At 36.2% G+C, this 20,670-nt stretch overlaps 1 protein-coding gene across 1 annotated transcript in view; it reads left to right on the forward strand.

Annotated features, from left to right (window-relative positions):
- The window catches only part of APPL1 (adaptor protein, phosphotyrosine interacting with PH domain and leucine zipper 1), a 37,644-nt gene extending 22,946 nt beyond the window's left edge, over window positions 1-14,698 (forward strand). Inside the window, exons 12-22 of the mRNA XM_047096717.1 lie at window positions 298-340; window positions 1,584-1,640; window positions 4,146-4,237; window positions 5,022-5,204; window positions 7,181-7,233; window positions 7,806-7,980; window positions 8,299-8,335; window positions 8,947-9,093; window positions 9,673-9,723; window positions 10,013-10,102; window positions 11,114-14,698. Coding sequence (XP_046952673.1) covers window positions 298-340; window positions 1,584-1,640; window positions 4,146-4,237; window positions 5,022-5,204; window positions 7,181-7,233; window positions 7,806-7,980; window positions 8,299-8,335; window positions 8,947-9,093; window positions 9,673-9,723; window positions 10,013-10,102; window positions 11,114-11,260 — 1,075 coding nt within the window. The 3' untranslated portion in view covers window positions 11,261-14,698. The remainder of the gene's footprint in view (window positions 1-297; window positions 341-1,583; window positions 1,641-4,145; window positions 4,238-5,021; window positions 5,205-7,180; window positions 7,234-7,805; window positions 7,981-8,298; window positions 8,336-8,946; window positions 9,094-9,672; window positions 9,724-10,012; window positions 10,103-11,113) is intronic.
- Window positions 14,699-20,670: the final 5,972 nt, after the last annotated feature.

Raw genomic sequence — 20,670 nt, forward strand, 5'->3', positions numbered from 1 at the left:
AAAGTTGAAGTGCATCGTCTTATTTGCAGTGTTCTTTTGCTACAGGTTGTCTTCTGAAAAACAGCACCTGTTTCTTTTTTGGTTATGTTTTGGCACAGACAGCCAAAGTCAAAGTTGTTAAAATATGAGTACAGATGCCCCTGGTGGTCTCCTTTTCCTAAGATATTGATTGGTTGTGTGTTTTGGGTTTTTAAAGTTTTGATACTGATTGGTTTTATATATACTTTGAAAGATAAAACATTTTCTCAGATCAATTTTTTTTAAGTTAGGGGTCAAACTTCTTTCTTTTTTTTTCAGATCTTCAATTTTGCAAGCAGAAAGTAAAAAAGACCACGAAGAGGTAAAATTTTATCTAGTTAATTTCTTCAGCAACCTCTCAAGATATCTCAGCAACTAAATATTAAGATAGAAATTTGGAAAATCCTAGTTAATTAAAAAATTTTTTAAAATAAAATCTATTGTCCCCAAGCAACATTCTTAAGTTTCACACACAATTTTAAAGCTAGACCTATAAGGGGAGACGTTAGAAATCGTTGCTGTCTGTCTTTTTAAAGGCACGACTTCAGAAATGACCTTGTGACTATTGCTTTCTGGCAAGTTAGTAGTATCATGAGGTGACAGTTTAATTTATTCTCTTCTCTCACCAACTTTCTGAGACCGTATTTGCTGCATTAAGAACATAGTGGCAACAGATGTAGCATGGCAGGAAGCAAGTAAAGCTTAAAATGAAAGACAGAAAAACAAAAATTTGGGAGTGTCTGTTCTTCCTCACGAGTCTTTTATTTTTGGCTCCATTTTTACTTCTAGTGCACCAAATATGGAAGGTAAGTTACCACCAAGAACTGACACTTCAAAAACTTTGTCTTGAGAAATACTCTCCGATGAAAGTATACTATACTTGATATTGAGCCATTTTATCTGGTATTATAACTGTGTTGGTAGAAGACAAGGTTAGAAATTACATAGAGATCTATTTTTATTTACCTCTTATGCAAAAGAGTAGGTATTAAAACTTGCTTTTGGTTTGTGAGGAACACAGACCTGTGTCTGCTCTCTGCAGGGTTTACCACACAGAATATTAGTTTAATGAGGCTCATCATGGACTGAAATCCTCAAGAGTGAAGTGGAAAATGTGGAAGAGAGAGCATTTTCTATGTTAATTAGTTATAAATCTGAAGAAGGGAAGTATGTAAAATGCATTCGCTGGGAATATATTTAGCTCTTTACTTTTTTGCATTAGTGTTAATCATGATATCTGAATCCAGACTCTCTTATTTGGTGGAGATTATGAAGGGAAGTGATATAAAAAGACAAATACAGGCTACTAAATTATAACTTAACATTATTGCTATATTTTTATTCCCTTGTATGAAGTTAATTTGGGCTTTAAAAATAATAAATCTATTCACTGTTCTGTTACACACAGACTATACTTATGTATATAGGAGAATACTGTTTTTGTGAGAAAGATTATGTGTTACATCTTATGAAACTTCTATTCAATGAGATATTGAACATTCTCGTTTAGAAGAGAAGCATTGTAGGAAAAAAGTCTTATTTTTCTTTTTCTTTTTCTCTTGCAGTGGATCTGTACAATAAATAACATATCCAAACAAATATATTTAAGTGAAAATCCAGAGGTAATGTTTTTATTTATGATATCCAGATCTGGCAAAATTGAATACTTCTGTGGATTACATGGCTTTTATTAATTATGTCTTAATCTCTCAAATTCTGTAATCTTGATTTGCCCTTGAATGGGTAGCCTTAACGTACCCATATATGAGCATCTGGTCTTCTTAGATAAATTATTTCAAATGTAATGGAAATCTGTCAGCTAACAAATATTTACTGGGTATCAATGCTGGATTTAGCCTTGGGCTGAGCGCCATGGATAAGGATACAGATGAATAAGAATAAGCCAGGGCTCTGCCCTCCAGGGGCCTCTGTGTATGGGAATACAAACGTAACATTTAAGTAACATTTCATATAAAATAGTATATAATTGAAAGTGTATAGTAATGACTAGAAGCTTAAGATTTGAAAATGTTAAGATCAAATATGGACTTTAATTTTAGAGAAAACTGTGGAGATGATACAGACTCCTGAGCTGGCTAAGATTTGTCCATATTTTGAGGATAAGAGAAGAAATTACAGACGTGAGAATAAAAACAAAAGCACAAAGGCAGAAACGGTGTGTTTCTGAAACCAGTAGTATAATCGGAGTTCAAGTTTCTTGTTGGAGAATAATTGAAAGCTGAAATGTGCATACAAATCACCTGGGGATCTTGTTAAAATACATATTATATCTAGGGTTCGGGTATTCAGCCTGAACTCTGTTTTGCCACATACACTTTGAGTAGCAAGGGTATCAAGCCAGATGAACTTCCATGTAGGTGCAATCCAGATATACAGGCAGAACCCAGAGAACTGTGGAAGGAAACAAGTGGGTCCATACTACAGTGTAGTTGGGAAAAGACTTGGTTTAGGACAGGAGCTGTGTGTCCTCTGCCAGTCTTGGTGGGCCCAGTTGTGCTGTGAACCTGGGGACGCCGCAAGGCTGTGCAGTACTGATAATTTGAGTTGAGGCAGAACAGGGCTGATTTCTTTAGGAAGCCCTCACTTTTTTAAGTCTTAAACTGTTGTTGGATAATAGTTGATTAGACAGGAGTGTCTGGGAACATGTAGGAGACCATTACAATAATTAAGGGATGAGCTGAGGGTCTGGACACCCTGGTAACTAAGAGAAGAGAGAAGAAATGATACATTGTAGAAACAGGTAAAAAGACATTGACTAGAGTACTTACTAACTGACCAATATAAAGGATGAAGGAGATGAATTAAAGATGACTTGCAGGTTTTAAGCTCAAGTGAATGGAAGAACAATTTGAAGAGTTCTGTTTTTATCATAATGGCTTTGAAATGCCACCCAAGACACCTAGGACTTAGATTCCTGGGAACAAGTTTTGAATAAAGAAACAGTATCTCATGATCTCCAAAATATTAGTAACTTCTATTAGTTGTATAATAATTTTATGAGCCTAATCTGAGAAAATTAGTGCTAATTGTAGAGAAGCCTTTTTGCTTGTAGTAATTAGATCTGTTGCCAGTCTAGCTTTTCCTTTCTGTTATGCTACTTGGGAGCAACAAAAAATTAAAATGGAAGTTGGATGATCTGTTAATACCTAGAGAATACGTGGTGAATACAGTGTTTGCATTTGAGTAATTCAGGGTTATCTTACTTTCCCACAAGTTATCAGAACTCTAAATTTTAAGTAGTATTTTCCAGATTATCCAGAATTACTTTATCTGTGTTCAATGAGAGGAGAAATTCTGATCAACTTGTAGCATTGTCGTGATATTTTTGCTAACTATAAGACACAGAAATGTAGAAATGTTAAGTGACGACGGGGTTCCTGGGTGGCTCAGTCGGTTAAGCATTTGCCTTCCGCTCGGATCATGATCTCACGGTTCGTGGGTTCGAGCCCCACGTCGGGCTCTCTGTTGTCAGTGCAGAGTCTGCTTTGGATACTCTGTCCCCCTCTTTCTGCCTGAATAAGTAAACTTAAAAAATTTTTTTAAATGTTACATGATGTTTTTTCTAATGCAAATATTATTTTATGTAGCCAATGTTTGAAATATGAAGTTTAAAAATATTTCTTATAGGAAGCTTTCTTTCACATTTTGGTCCAAAAATGATAACTTCATCAGTTAATAAATATGTAGATGTTTCTGAGCGTAAATATATTTTGGAAGATCATGAAAACACTCAGCTGTATAGTTATAAAATTTTTTAATAGTTTTGATATTTTCTGCTTGTTTCCTACTCTTAAATTTATTTATTTAGCAAATGTGTTGAGTACCTATATACTAGATGCTGTATTAGGTCTAACAATACAAACCTTAGTCTAGAAAATCTGGTAGTTAAATATTTAAAGACCTAGGTCTGTAAGAAGTAAGAGGAAGCTTATTATGTTATAAAGTTAATTATGTGTCTTAATATTAAGATGGAATGTGGAACTACTTTAGTTACTCCAGTTTGCATTTTAAGTGTTACTCAAGAGCATTCTGACAATTCAGAGTTCTGTTCAAACTTTTGGTTTTCTTGCTTTACTAATTCTAGTCCTTTTTAAAAAACAAAATAGGAAATTGCTGCACGAGTAAATCAGTCAGCTTTGGAAGCGGTCACTCCTTCCCCATCTTTCCAGCAGAGGCATGAAAGTCTGCGCCCGGCAGGGTGAGTTACCAGACTTTTGGTTATTTAAAACTGTATGGGCTATTGGGGCACGTGGGTGGCTCAGTCAGTTAGGTGTCCAACTCTTGGTTGGCTCAGATCATGATCTCACAGTTCATGAGATGAAGCCCCACACTGTGCTCTGTACTGACAGTGCACAGCCTGCTTGCGATTCTCTCTCTCCCTCTTTCTCTCTCTCTCTCTCTCCCCCTCCTCCCCTGCTCACCCGCTCGTTCTCTCTCTCTCAAAAATAAGTAAATAAACTTCAAAAAAAAATGTCTTAAAACTATATGGGCTATTGAAAGTGTTAGCAAAACACTTTGATTTTAGTAGTGCTACTTACGTTAGTACGAAATATGCCCCCCAGACATAGAAAGTATATTTTCACATTGGTAAATTTACCAGCGAGAATGCTAAATAAAAAAGATTCCAAATTTTCCTAGTGTTTACCTCTAGAGTGAGGTCATTTATGTTTTTGAATTTAGTCATTGGAAAGAAAGAAGTCTGTTATTAAATAAGTAGCTGTGATTGTATTTATTGAAATTTGTTCTGTTCCTCTTACTGACATAAAATTGTATTTTCTGGGCACCTGGGTGGCTCAGTCAGTTAAGTGTCTGACTCTTGATCTCAGCTTGGGTTTTGATCCCAGAGTTGTGAGTTCGGGCCCCATGTTGGGCTCTATTGGGTATGAAGCCTACTTAAAAAAAAAAAAGTTTCTCATAGTTTGTATTTAATTTCCAAAAGAGAAAACTAAATGCAATGCCTTCTGGTTTTCTTCTGTGCTTAGACAATCTCGGCCACCGACAGCTCGAACCAGCAGCTCAGGATCCTTGGGATCTGAGTCCACAAATTTGGCTGCCCTCTCTCTAGATTCTCTTGTTGCCCCAGACACTCCAATACAGTTTGACATCATTTCTCCTGTGTGTGAAGATCAGCCTGGCCAGGCAAAAGCCTTTGGCCAGGGAGGCAGGTGGGTGATGGCATCATAGTGATACGGTTCTATGGTCTATAAGGTTTATGATTCCATTTTTACACAGCGTGTCTCACATATATATATCAGCTGTGTTGTACTTTCTTTAATTACCTAATTTTGGTAGTTGAGAAAGAATCATGTAGGTTTTTCTCTTTGTTTTCTGCCTCAAATAAGTGAAGGCAATTCAGTTTAAGAGAATTTTGAATTTTTTTTGAGATTACTTAATTTTGAATTATTTGCTTCTGGTATTTGCTCTTTTTTTTTTTTTTTTTTTTTTTTTTTTTTTAATTTTTTTTTTAATTTTTTTTTCAACGTTTATTTATTTTTGGGACAGAGAGAGACAGAGCATGAACGGGGGAGGGGCAGAGAGAGAGGGAGACACAGAATCGGAAACAGGCTCCAGGCTCTGAGCCATCAGCCCAGAGCCCGACGCGGGGCTCGAACTCACGGACCGCGAGATCGTGACCTGGCTGAAGCCGGACGCTTAACCGACTGCGCCACCCAGGCGCCCCTGGTATTTGCTCTTAAAATTGCAGAAGAAAGCTAACAGTCCATTCTTTAGGTCACGACAATATTTCAGAAATTCTTGAGGGGCACCTGGGTGGGCTCAATCGATTAAGTGCCTGACTTCAGCTAAGGTCATAGTCTTGTGGTTTGGGTCCCACGTTGGTCTCTCTGCTGTCAGCACAGAGCTTGCTTCGGATCCTCTGTCTCCCTCTCCCTCTGTGCCTCCCCCAACTCTCTCTCTCTCTCTTTCTCTCTCAAAAAATAAAAATAAACATTAAAAAAAAAAAGGAAAAATATCATCTTGAGTCAGAGTAAGAAATCTCCTGGGGCACCTGGGTGGCTCAGTTGGTTAAGTGTCCGACTTTGGCTCAGGTCATGGTCTCACAGTCCATGAGTTCGAGCCCTATGTAGGGCTCTATGCTGACAGCTCAGAGCCTGGAGCCTGTTTCAGATTCTGTGTCTCCCTCTCTCTCTGCCCCTCCCCCACTCATGCTCTGTCTCTCTCTCAAAAATAAAAATAAACATTAAAAAAGTCTCCAGGAAGGCACTAAATTCATGTTGTGAATCATTAATAAATCATCTTTTGTTTATATAATGAGAAATATCAAATTTGTTAAAAAAATTTGTTTTTGGCTCTGGGATGAAGGAAATGTGACTTAAGGCAAATTTATTTAAGTAGGTTGGACACCTCATACATTGATTTGGATATACATGGCTATGACCAAGAAAAAATTTCTGTTTGATCATAGAAATCTACTTAGGATTTGATAGAATAGGTCAGACATGTATTATGGAGATCAATTTCATGTTATCTTAATGCCAATGTTATTTAAAACAACTTAGCTCTCTGTTTGTTTATAAAACCTATTTTCAGTTGTACTTTTCTTCCTTCATTGTGGGTGTGCCAAGAACCAAGCACCCTTAGGGGAGGTAGTTTCATCCCCACTTAGCTTTTCTTCTTGCATTCCATTACATATGCCTTCAGAAATACAGGTTTAAAATTTAAAAATGTTCAAGTTAGCATAGTTAACTTGCAACATGTAATAAAGGACCTAAAAAGAGGTTTTTAAAATCCCAGGAAATCCTTGGCATTTTTCTTAGGTAGCTAAAATTGAAGCTAAATCGGCTGTTCCTTTCCCCCTTTATTTGAATTCAAGGTTTTCACAACATGGTTTATTAGGATGTTGGGGTGTGTGTGTGTGTCTGTCTATAGTTCATCCACATCTTCTAGAACGCAGCAGCTTTGAGTTCAGCCTGCTAAGTGTGAAGGTAGAGGCCTTTGTCAGAGTAAGGTGGTCATCAGTAGTGTACCTTGACAGGATCAGGCATTTTAGAGCTTTATAAAAAAATGTGTGTACAAGTTTTTGTGACTCTTAGTTTTTAACTCCAGTTTCAATGATTGAGGTTTCTTCCATATGGCTCATGGTAACTGACCATTGGTTCATAATTCTTTAAAAACTTTTCAGGCGCACAAATCCATTTGGAGAATCTGGAGGAGGTACAAAATCTGAAACTGAAGGTAAAACAGATGTGCAGTATTCTTATATTTTAAAAATTCTCTGGTAAACTGTGTGAAGGATTTGTTTTTATTTATTCTGATGTATGCTGTTTTAATGGTACATTTACTTCATAGCTTTCTTTTTGCTCATAGTACACTCAAAGCAACAGAACTTAATCAGGCTTAAAGATTTCATTAAAATTCTAGAATATCATACTTCTGACCTCGTAGTCAAATTCTCAATGCAGAAGCTGTCCTTTAAGTTTTTCCTAGCAGTTCATGTTTTCTTCTGCTAACTGGAGCGTGACTTTTTTTTCTTTTTGCAGTAACTATTTATTTTGATACATTTCAAGCTTACAGCAAAGGTATAAGAATAGTACAAGAACCACCTATTGTTGAAGCAGAACCTTTTGCTGTTTGAATTTGAGACCTTAATTTTCTTATAACATGAACACTGTAGTTAGGAGTAATTTGTAAATACTTCTACTAGGTTGTATTTTTTACTACAAAATCTAAAAGGTGACAGTGTGTTTTATTCTTAGGAAGAGATATGTGGAATTTAGAAATATGTAATGTATCTTGTTCTTTTGTAGATTCTATTCTTCATCAGTTATTTATTGTCCGATTCCTTGGTTCCATGGAGGTGAAATCAGATGACAATCCAGATGTTGTTTATGAAACAATGCGGCAAATTTTAGCTGCCCGGGCCATCCATAACATCTTTCGTATGACAGAGTCACATTTATTAGTCACTTGTGATTGTTTAAAGTAAGTAATGACCTTCCCCTTAAAAAACTGTGCAAAAAATGGGGCGCCTGGGTGGCTCAGTCGGTTAAGCATCCGACTTCAGCTCAGGTCATGATCTCGCTGTTTGTGAGTTCAAGTTCTGCGTCGGGCTCTGTGCTGACAGCTCGGAGTCTGGAACCTGCTTTGGGTTCTGTGTCTCCCTCTTTCTCTGCCCCTCCCCTGCTTGTGCTCTGTCTCTCTCTGTCTCTCAAAAATGAATAAATGTAAAAAAAAAAAAAAAAAAGTACGAAAAGTTTAATTTCAGCCTAATTAAAATGTTTTCCAAAATTTTAATTATAGGTTAATTGATCCACAGACACAAGTTACAAGGCTCACGGTGAGTTTGGCATGTTTAAAGCTTTATTGGAAATCCCTCTGTGCACATACACATGTGTATCTTTATAATAATTCTGAACCTATATATTGAAATATGGTAGTAATTATGATTGGCTAAGTTATAATTAAGCTGATGGTGGACATCTTCCCCCATAAAGTTATAATTGAACATTCCATGCAACTTAAAGAATTGTGCAATCTGCTGTGATACTTAGGTTTTCTTAGGATATGATATATGCTGCCTGGTTAAGGATAAACACAGGAGGAATTAAAAGGTGAACATGATTGAGTTTATAGTTATCTAGGTTGAAATAGTTGCAAGTATATGCTCTTATTTAATCATTTAATAATATAGAGCATTTTTGTTATTCTATTATTGTAAAATGTGTAAATGACTAATAAATTCAGCATTCAACAACCTCTTATTCTGCCTGGTAATCCAAACCAAATATGACATTTTTGTTCTTGGATTGCCACGTTGTTAAAAAAAAAAAAAAATTGGCTCTAATGTTCTGTTTATGATATAACTTAGCAATTGAGTTTGTTATGTATAAGAGTGGGTTGTAAGTGTTTGAAAAATCTCATGTTTGCTTCTGATGTTTTCTTTGGCAGTTTCCATTACCCAGTGTAGTTTTGTATGCTACACACCAGGAAAATAAAAGGCTTTTTGGATTTGTTCTTCGGACATCAGGGGGCAGAAGTGAAAGTAATCTGTCATCAGTCTGCTACATATTTGAATCAAACAATGAGGGGGAAAAGGTATACATGGCCTTTCAAAATGTGTTTAGGTTGTGAAATATATATCATAGTCAAAGTTCTTAGTAAGATTTCTGGAAAAAACTCCCAAAGTTGGCCTACTTCAGCAGAGTTGTTTGACCAAAGCCCGTTGCTCTGAAGGTACCTGAGCCGATATGTTGGGCCTTCTGACTTACAGACCTGTGTCTTCCCTGGCCATTGAGGGCTAGTGCAGTCTTCTGGCCTCATTCCCTTACTCGGGGACTGCAGTATATTCCCGCAATCAGCCTTTTCCAGATGTCTTCAGCTTAGAACAGCATCAGCATCTGCTTAGTTCTCTGCAAACCTTAGCATCTCAGTAATGAATTTGAGATAACCGGAAGGTGGGTGTGTGAAAGAGGCGAGACGCAGCAGCGGAAACTCAGACTCTGAAGAAAATACACAGGTGCTTCGTTTGGGGACTGAAACATTCTTAAATCAGGTTTTGTCTGAAGCAGTGTGTTATAATGAGTTGTAAATCTAGTTGCACCAGCCATTTGGATACTTGAAATTATTACTTTGAATGAGAACTGGCTGAGTTTTTCCTATTTTTTCCCCTTTTAGATTTGTGATTCTGTTGGACTGGCAAAACAGATAGCTTTGCATGCAGAACTGGTAAGAATCTAAGATACTTATTAATTATCCAAGAATGTTATCTAAAGTAATATAAGATCTTTCATATTAGCAAGTAAATAAAATGATTTTGCTGTGCAACGTTATCAGTGGATACTATTGCTGATGCAGTATTTAGAATTTGGATAAATGACTAAGAATGTGTATTTTTAGTGTGCTTTCATGTAAATATAAAAATATGAAAAGGTTACAAAGGCCATATGAATTGAAAAGTCTAAAATTTAAAGTTGTTTCATATTTAATTCATTAGTTGTACTTATCTGTGTTTTAGGATCGTAGGGCATCGGAAAAACAAAAGGAAATAGAGAGGGTAAAAGAGAAACAACAGAAAGAACTCAGTAAACAAAAACAAATCGAAAAGGTATGTAGTCCTAGTATCTAGATCTTTTTTGATGTGATGTTTATGAAGTTTCCTTAATTCAGCACTGTGACTTTCAGGTTGGAATTTCCAAATGAAATTCTGTTTCTGCTTCCTCAGCCACTTCATAATCAGATGATTCATAGCGCAGCAGAAAAGGAAGACATCTGTCTTCTGATAGGATGTTTACGTTATAGTTACCGATGTGTCGTCGACTTGCTGTTTAGCAAACGTACCAGAACTTATATTTCCATATTCCAGCGAAGTTTATTGCTATCAAAGCAGGTCTTTTGAGAGGCTGTGTGTATATAGACTTAACTGCCATTGCTGGAAGCTGTGTTGGCCTCCAGGAATGAACATATATTTATGTAAATATTTAATGTTACCAGCAGTGTCAAATCATTGTCCATCCAACAGGATAATTTTAAGTTAGGCAAGTTTCAGAGCAAAATCTGGAAAATGCATTAGATGGTGATACATGAGAGTGTCAGACCCAGTTATGGGTGGTGGCAGTAGCAACAGAAAAGAGAAATTTGCGGGATACTTAATAAGCACAGATCAGCAGGAATTGGGAATTGATTGGACTTATGGACAAAGGAGAGGGACGTGACGATGACACTGAAGTTGAGGCTTCCTTGCTAGGTTAGGCTGAGGAGGGCAACGGCTGATTTAGCAAGGTAAGTTGGACAGAGAGGTGGAAGGGAAGGGCTGTGTAGTGATCCATTGTGAGCCTTTTGGTGTGGTATGTAGTGAAAGATAACGATGGTCTGAATGTTGTTAGCCATAGAAATGGAGAAGAGGGAAATGTTGGCTTTACAGGATTTCTAAAATGGTGCCAAATTTCACTTTGGTGTTGCACTGGTTGTGTGTAGCCTTTGTTTTCAGTAAGTTGCCAGAATTTTGCATACATGTTCATGACAGAAAGATTGAGCAGCTCTCAAATACATATTTTAAATGCATAGTTTTGCATTTGATTGCAAACAAACTTAGTTTCTTTTCTGTCTTTTCTACTAGGACTTAGAAGAACAAAGTCGGTTGATAGCTGCTTCCAGTAGACCAAACCAAGCCAGTAGTGAGGGGCAGTTTGTTGTCCTTAGCAGTAGCCAGTCAGAAGAGAGTGATTTGGGAGAAGAAGGAAAGAAAAGAGAGTCAGAAGCATGAACTTATCCTTGCTTTTTGGTTGGTATTACCCCCCTTGGAATTTATTGACGGTTTCTGTGGTGAAATGGCACAAGGTAACAACTTTGTTGATATACCAAGGAGACTAAAGTTTATATTTACCTGTTTTAACTTCATTTTTTAAAATAAGATTGACCTTGACCACTTAGGTATGCACTGTTTTTTTTTTCCTTAAAAATGATATACTATGCAGTAACATCAAATTCCACATGTCTAAAAGAAACCTGTTCATCTCCTTGAAGTAGATTGCTGAGGAATTAACACTTGTTCAAGCCTTTTTTCCTTCAAATTGTGAACTTCTTGCGTTGTAATTGGCTGTGACCATAAGAAACCATTTATTCTTCAGCTTCAGATATTCATGGATATGCTTCCTCTTCTCATTAGGAACATTTTTGCTGGCAGTGAGGAAGCTTTCAACTGAATCGGTTCAAAACCTTTATACAGAGAATTCTACAAGTTTGCAAATATTTTAACTATTAAATGTGCAATAGAACTTTTATAAAGTAATTAGAAAAAAGATTTTAGGCTTAAGGTTTCAAATTGTGGCAGGTGGTACTGTGATTTCAGGGCACTTTCTGGGATTGCTCACATTTCTCTGATGTATGACACCTGATGCCAGTGGGGAAGAAGCTTAAGTGTCTTCAGTTCAGGATTGATACAGCCCTTGGCATTTAATTATCTTATTCTTAGTTCTCAGGTTGGAACTTGAATTATTGCTGCAGAGCAGTAATGGTTAAAATAAGATTTTGGAATTTATTAAAAGGGATTTTTTTTGTTCAAGTACATTTTAGATTAGGACTTAAAATGTAAAGATATTGTTACAGGATAATACACCATATTTTCTGCATTGCGTGAAATAATTTTTATTGAAAATCAAGTGACATTTCAAAAGAAATTCTATAACGGTTGTTGCCTGCTTAAAGTAAAAATGCCCAGAGTTTAGTTTAGAAAATGTAATCTTTTAAATTTCAGACTGATATGCACAGTATTTTCATAATTCCATGTTTTGATAAAATACTGATCACCACTTTATATCCACAAAGGCAAATAACTAATATATGAGAATAGAATAATTTGCACTAGTTATTGTACATACTTCTACTCTTCAAATGCATAAAAGGTCTAATTCTATGAAATATTGAAAGGAAATTGAATGTTCGGTATAAGAGAGTTGACCAAGGAAGGATTTTAGCCTAGTGCCAAGGTTAAATGATACTTCCCTGCTGCCTCCCTCTATGTCAAAACTTGATTTTTTTCTTTACTCAGATTTTTAACATTGCTGATAGAAATTATGTTCCTTTGTTTCACGTGTAAAACTATATAGAGACAGGTTAATTATATTGAGTAAAATAGTCACATAACTAAAATTTTCAAGAGATTTGCCAGCCACTAAGACTAATTTTACAAGGGGAAAAGCCCTTTGTTCTTTGATATAGTCGTGTTAGTCCTGAATTTAGAAGCAGCATCTGTTTTAGCTCTCACAATATAGTGTGGCTGTTTCACACGGTATGCACCCTGTTTTCTGTGGAAGGGAATAATTATATATAGGATCATGATATTCTTTTTATCCATGTGCCAAATGGGAATAATGATTACTTGATAATCATTATTTTGAAGCCTTATGTTACCAAAACAGATAGTAAAAAAGTAGAAATTCACAGAATACTTTCTGAAGACAGTTGATTTTGTGCTTGCTAAATGGGAATGCTTTCTTGATAGTTTGTGTGTCATTCCTTTGGTAGAAGTCGAAATTTCTGTGGTCAGCACTTGATTTAGCCATGGCAGGTCCGGCTTTTAAGACCCTTCTGAGAATTAGTAAGCTCTCTGTTTCATTAAGTCTTTTGTTTATACTATTCAGTTGTTGCCTCGCTTGGTTCAGATGAAACTTGTCACCCTACAAGGAAGGTGGTTAGCATTAGGGGCAGTTTTACGAGGCTGGTGCTTTGCACGGTAACTAAGTGCTGCCCTTTGTTAGTACTCTGGGTCAAAGTGAAGGCTAAAGTTAAAGGCACTGGCAGACTTAGGTAGTTCCTTTTAAGTCATGTTTTGATAGGAATTTCCTCAATAATACACCCATGTCCACAGATCAGACCAAAGAGCATTCCAACACCAAATCGAAGTTATTATGTGAGATTAACAATTTTAGATATTTCAACTTTTGTTGCATTGCTCTAGAACTATGTGAACTATTCCATACTACAGATATTTAAGCATCAACTTTAAGAAACTCTCCTTTTTGTTTGACGAAGGCTGCCCATGGGTTTCTGCATAATGTTAAAGCTGATCTTGGTCTGTTACCCTTTGAAATCCCTTCTGGCTCTTGGATGCTTTGGTGGTGATTGAATTAGAATTTGGGATAGCTTTCTCAGATTCATACTTATGCTTGATGGTTTTTAGAAATTAACAAAACTGATTCTTTAAAAGAAAAGAAACTAAGTCTACCTAATTCAGCTATGCATTCTGCTACCTATACAAACAGTACTTTTATAACTATGGTAATGAAATCAGTAGACAGGAAACTAAGTATTGCTTCTCCCTTTCAAAATTTTAAAAACTTGCTAACAAGGGACTGGACAAAGTTCCCAAGGCCAGTCTTGTTTTTGCTATTTCTACAATGACTAGTATGTGTTTAATTTCAAAAGAATTCTCAGGCTCTAGGGGTGGTAAAATGACGTTTACCTTTATACTTGGGAAAAGGGGAGTAGGGTATGCGTAACACATTACATAACATATAACCCTGTGTGGTAAAGGCATCTGATGTTAATTTTGAGTTACATGTAGGAGCTACAAATATTTAAGATTTGAATCTTATAAATGCTGATAGACCCCAAGATCCCATGTATTGCAAAACCTTCTGCTACCTGAATTAATAAAATGAAAATACTAACATTGGTTTTGACAACGACCTCCTAGCATTCAAACTGTACTTAAAATATTCAAACACACTGATTGTAGCAAGCAAGGCTTTCATTTTATTTTTTAGCAAGTTTGACTTAACTCTTCTTTCATGAGATTTTGTTCTACATTAATGACACACATTGAAACTGGAACTATATGACACTTTTAAACTAGTCTCTTGTGGCTTGTACTCATGTAATTTACTTCAGTTAATATGAGAACTGGGGATTAAGTTATAACTAATGTGCAAAACTGCTTTGTATATTTTGTGATTTTGTAATGTTAAGTGAATTGGTTAATTCTTATCTCACTGATACTATTAATCATGCATATATACAATTAAAAATCATGCTACATTTCCTTTTAGAATTGAATTTGAAGAACTCAATTTTTATGTAATGGTGGTATACGTGTGGGGTGGAGAGCTTATTTTTTGTCAAAGTAGGTATTCTCTGACAAGGCTTCAGGAACTATGCTGTTAGAAGATTTTTAAAGTATAATAAAGTCCATGATTTTTGTATAGTCTTTTGTATGAGGTATTTGATATATACTCAGTTTTATTTCTCTAACTCCAAATGATGCTTATGAAACAAATGGACTTTTTCTTAATACGTTATGACACTACAGTTACACATCTAGCCCCATTGCAATTCCATAACAGCTAAAACGAAAAAAAAAGCAGTCACTTACTGGGACATAACACTAATTCATCACTAGTGACTTCTTTCTTTTAGAAAAATAGATGTTTCAGGAATTACCCCTAGACATGTTACACACCACATATACCTGCTATATTCAAAGAAACAATTTAAAGGCGCAGGATACTGTGTACACCAGCTTAAGTGAGCTTGATGTGTAATTTTAATACTAATGCATATTCATCCCATGTGCTCTTTATACTTTCCTATAGCACTTACCAAGTTCTTTTCTTCCATTGGGAGTATCTGTTTTAATTCGTTTTGAGTTTTATAAAATGTATATACTTTTAGAAGGTCCAGGGAGTAGATAAAACTAACTTTAGAATTATGTATCTATGTGCATGTATATCCTAAATATATTTGTATATTGACATATCTATAATCCGCTACTCACTTAAAACAGACACCACAATTTGATTAAAAAAATAAAAATTATTCATGCCAGCTAATTTTGCAAGTTTGAATGTGAAAATCATATCATTAAAAGTAACTTTAAGTCTGTGCTTACTGAATGTATAGCCATGAATCTCCACATCAGAAAGAAATTCTCTAACTTCAGTTTCCCTGAGATGACTATATTATGCAAAAAAAAAAAGTATACTAACACTAAACATACAAATAACAAGGCTATAGTTGACTGGGCCTGTGGTGAAAATGAACATCATCCTACCCATCACTCTGTTCTTGTTGATGTGCTATCGAAATGCTACACAGGTGTGGCTGAATGCATGTCTCTTCACTTTCCAAGTACAGAAACCTGTACTTACCTTCAGCACAGAATATACAGAAATAAAAATTTAACCTACATTCTATAACTGCTTTTATCACGTTTCTAAGAAGGAGGTTTATAGCAGTATAGGTCTACGTCAAGAAGCAAGAAAAATCTCAAAACAGCCTAACCTTACACCTAAAGGAGTTAAAGAACAAAAAAAGCAGCAGAAGGAAGGAAATAATAAAGATTAGACCAGAAATAAATGAATTGGAACAAAAACTAGATCACTGAAACCAGGAGCTGGTTCGTCTTTGAAAAGATCAACAAAATTGATAAACCTCTAGCCAGACTCATTAAAAAAAATAATATATGAAAGAGAAGAAATAACCAATACCACAGAAATACAATTGTAAGAATATATAAAAAATTATATGCTGATAAATTAGAAAACCTAGAAGAAATAAATTCCTAGGAACATAATTTTACATAAAGCAGGAAGAAATAGAAAATTTGAACAGACCAATTACCAGCAAAGAAATTGCGTTAGTAATAACAACTTCCAACAAACAAAAGTCCAGGACCAGATGGCTCCACAGGTGATTCTACCAAACATTTGAGAGTTAATAGAAGAGAAGGGAAAACTTGCCAATTCATTCTATGAGGTCAGTATCACACTGATACCAAAACCAGATAAAAGACACCACCAAAAAAGGGAACTATGGGCCAGTATCTCTGATGAACATAGATGCAGAAATCCTCAACAAAATACTAGCATACAGAACCCAACAATACATTAAAAAAATCGTCATAATCAAGTGGGATTTATTCCTAGGATGCAAGTGTCGTTCAATATTCACAAATCAATCAACATGACACATCGGTAAGAAAGGATAAAAGTCATATCATCTCAATAGATGCAGAAAAAGCATTTGACAAAGTATGACATCCATTCATGATTAAAAAAAAAAAAACCCTCTACAAAGTAGGTCTAGAGGAAACATACCTCAACATAATAAAGGCCAAATATGAAAAATCCACAGTGAACTTCACATTCAGTGGGGAAAAACCAAGAGCTTTTCCCCAAGGTCAGGAACAAGACAATGATGTACAGTGTCCCCACTTTTATTCAACATAGTACTAAAGTCCTAGCCATAGCGCTTAGACAACAAAAAGAAATAAAAGGCATCCAAATTGGTAAAGAAGAAGTAAAACTTTCACTATTTGCAGATATATATAGAAAACCCTAAAGACTCCAGCAAAAGACTACTAGAACTGATAAATGAATTTAGTAAAGTCGCAGGATGCAAAATCAATGCACAGAAATCTGTTGCGTTCCTATGCGCTAATAATGAAGCAACAGTAAGTGAAATTAAAAGAAAAAGAGGCAAAGAAACATACTCTTGACTATAGACAACAAACTGATGGTTACCAGAGGGGATTTGGGTTCAGGGATGGGTTAAATAGGTGATGGCGATTAAGGAGTGCACTTGTGATGAGCATTGGGTTTGGCAGTGTTGAATCACTAAATCCTACATGTGAAACTAATATTACACTATATGTTAACTAACTGGAATTTTAATAAAAGCTTTTTAAAAGTCCTCCCATTTGTAATTGCACCAAAAATAACAAACTATTTAGATACAAACTTAACCAAAGAGGCAAAAGACCTGTACTCTGAAAACTATAAAACACTGATGAGAGAAATTGAGGATGACACAAAGAAATGGAAAGACATACCATGCTCATGGATTGGAAGAACAAATATTGTTAAAATCTCTATACTACCCAAAGCAATCTACAGATTTAATGCAACTGCTATCACAATACTAACAGCATTTTTCACGGAACTAGAACAAACCTAAAATTTGTATGGAACCACAGAAGACCTTGAATAGTCAAAGCTGTCTTGAAAAAACTGGAGGAATCACAGCTTCAGGCTTCAAGTTACCTTATAAAGCTATAGTAATCTAAACAGTATGGTACTGGCATAAAAATAGACACATAGCTCCATGGAACAGAATAGAAAATCCAGAAATAAACCTACAATTTTATGGCCAATCTTTTTTTTTTTTTTAATCTCTGACAAAGGAGGCAAGAATATACAATGGGGAAAAATCTCTTCAACAAATAGTATTGGGAAAACTGGACCACGTTCTTACACCATATACAAATAAAATGGATTAAGGACCTAAATGTGAGACCTGAAACTATAAAAATCCCAGAAGAGGGGCACCTGGGTGGCGCAGTCGGTTGGGCGTCCGACTTCAGCCAGGTCACGATCTCGCGCTCCGTGAGTTCAAGCCCCGCGTCAGGCTCTGGGCTGATGGCTCGGAGCCTGGAGCCTGTTTCCGATTCTGTGTCTGCCTCTCTCTCTGCCCCTCCCCCGTTCATGCTCTGTCTCTCTCTGTCCCAAAAATAAATAAACGTTGAAAAAAAAAATTAAAAAAAAAAAATCCCAGAAGAGAGCACAGGTAGTAATGTCTCTGACATCAGCCATAGCTACATTTTTCTTTTTTTTTTTTTTTTTTTTTTTAAGGAGAAAATTTTCTTTTTTTATTTATTTATTTATTTATTTTTTTATTTTTGTATGAAGTTTATTGACAAATTGGTTTCCATACAACACCCAGTGCTCATCCCAAAAGGTGCCCTCCTCAATACCCATCACCCACCCGCCCCTCCCTCCCACCCCCCATCAACCCATAGCTACATTTTTCTAGATATGTCCCTGGAGGCAAGGGAAATCAAAGCAAAAAGATACTATTGGGATTACATCAAAATAAAAGTCTTCTGCACAGTGAAGGAAACAAACTGTCAAAACAAAAAGGCATCCAACCTACTGAATGAATGGAAGAAGATATTTGCAAATGACATATCTGATAAAGGGTTGTTCTCAAAATACATAAAGAACTGATACAACTCAACACCCAGGAAACAATCCAATTAAACAATGGGCAGAAGATATGAATACACATTTCTCCAAAGAAGACCTACGGATGGCCAATAAACATGAAAAGATGCTCAACATCATCATCAGGGAGATGTAACTCGAAACTACAATGTGATATCTCACACCTGTCAGAATGGCTATATTAAAAAAACACAAGTGTTGGCAAAGATGTGGAGAGAAAGGAATCCTCGTACAGTGTTGGTGGGAATGCAAACTGATGTAGTCACTTTGGAAAACAGTATGGAGTTTCCTCAAAAAGTTAAAAATAGAACTACCATATGATCCAGTAATCACACTACTGGGTATTACCCCCAGAAGAACACTAATTCAAAGTGATACATGCACCCCTGTTTATTGCAGCATTATTTACAATAGCCAAATTATGGAAGCAGCCCAAGTGTCCACTAATAGAAGAATGGATAAAGAAGTGGTATTCATACACAATGGAATATTATTTAGCCATAAAAAAGAAATGAAATCTTGCCATTTGCAATAACATGGATGGATCTAGAGAGTATAATGCTAAGCAAAATAAGTCAGAGAAAAATACCATATGATTTCACTCATATGTGGAATTTATGAAACAAAACAAATGAACGTAGGGAAAGAGAGGCGAATCAAGAAACAGACTCTTAACTATAGAGAACTGATGGTTACCAGAGGGGATGTCAGTGAGGAGATGAATGAAACAGGTGATAAGGATTAAGGAGTGCACTTTTGGTGAACACTGAGTGATTAATGTATAGAGTTGTTCAATCTCTGTATTGTATACCTGAAACGAATTTAACACTGTATGTTAAATACTAGAATTAAAAATTTTAAAATAATTTAAAAAGGGGCTCCTGGGTGGCTCAGTTGGTTAAGCGTCTGACTCTTGGTTTTGGCTCAGGTCATGATCTCATGGTTCATGAGTTCAAGCCCTACATTGAGCTCTGCGCTGACAGTGCAGAGCCTGCTTGTGATTCTCTTTCTCCCTCTCTCTGCTCCTCCCCTGCTCATGCTGTCTGTCTCTATCAAAAATAAACTTTAGGGCGCCTGGGTGGCGCAGTCGGTTAAGCGTCCGACTTCAGCCAGGTCACGATCTCGCGGTCCGTGAGTTCGAGCCCCGCGTCGGGCTCTGGGCTGATGGCTCAGAGCCTGGAGCCTGTTTCCGATTCTGTGTCTCCCTCTCTCTGCCCCTCCCCCGTTCATGCTCTGTCTCTCTCTGTCCCAAAAATAAATAAACGTTGAAAAAAAAATTAAAAAAAAAATAAACTTTAAAAAATAAATAATTTAATAAATACAGCTGCTATCAGTGAGCCCCTCTTGTGTGTCAAGTACTGTACTAGAGTCAGTACAGAAAAACATAAGCCATCTGAAAACCCGTTTAATTTCTATTCCAGTGATAACATTAACCAGTAAATGGGAACCCTTAGCCAGGGTTTTATGGAAAGAAGGACTGCATGTTTCCCATTAATGACGACGTTGCAATTGAAAGTTCTGTTTCAGTTAACCAAGTTACTCCACTTCAGTGCAGGACTCTACAAGTAAACACACATTAAGCTGGCCTTGGGACTTTTGCATAAGAACAGCGAACTTGTAGGTCAAGTACTGGGGTCAGTATTTTATTCAACGTAATTACTAAGACATTTTATGTATGTACTTCTCTCTAAAAAGGATTACTGTTAAGAATCCTTTTAAATTATTAAAGGTGACATTTACTGTTTTGAGCATGTAGAAATGTAGATTCTTACATTTAATACAAAATCAGTACAGAGTGAGAACTGATACATTTCTGTTAATTGAAATTTTACAGTTTGGTTTTTTTTTTTTTTTAACTGCCTTTCAGAATGCTCTTGAGAAGCAATATTAAGAATATTAAGAAATAGGGGGCGCCTTGGTGGCTCAGTCGGTTAAGCCTCTGACTTTGGCTCAGGTCATGATCTCACAGCTTGTGAGTTTGAGCCCCACGTCGGGCTCTGTGCTGACAGCTCAGAGTCTGGAGCCTGCCTCAGATTCTGTGTCTCCCTCTCTTTCTCTGACCCTCCCCTACTCATGCTCATGCTCATGCTCTGTCTCTTTCTCAAGAATAAATAAACATTAAAATTAAAAAAAAAAAAAGAATATTAAGAAATAGTATTAAGAACGTGTAGATTTG

The sequence above is a fragment of the Lynx rufus genome, unplaced genomic scaffold (assembly GCF_022079265.1).
Source record: "Lynx rufus isolate CCGP_SWC_20201006 ecotype Redwood Valley unplaced genomic scaffold, mLynRuf1.p SCAF_4, whole genome shotgun sequence".
Classification (NCBI taxonomy): domain Eukaryota; kingdom Metazoa; phylum Chordata; class Mammalia; order Carnivora; family Felidae; genus Lynx; species Lynx rufus.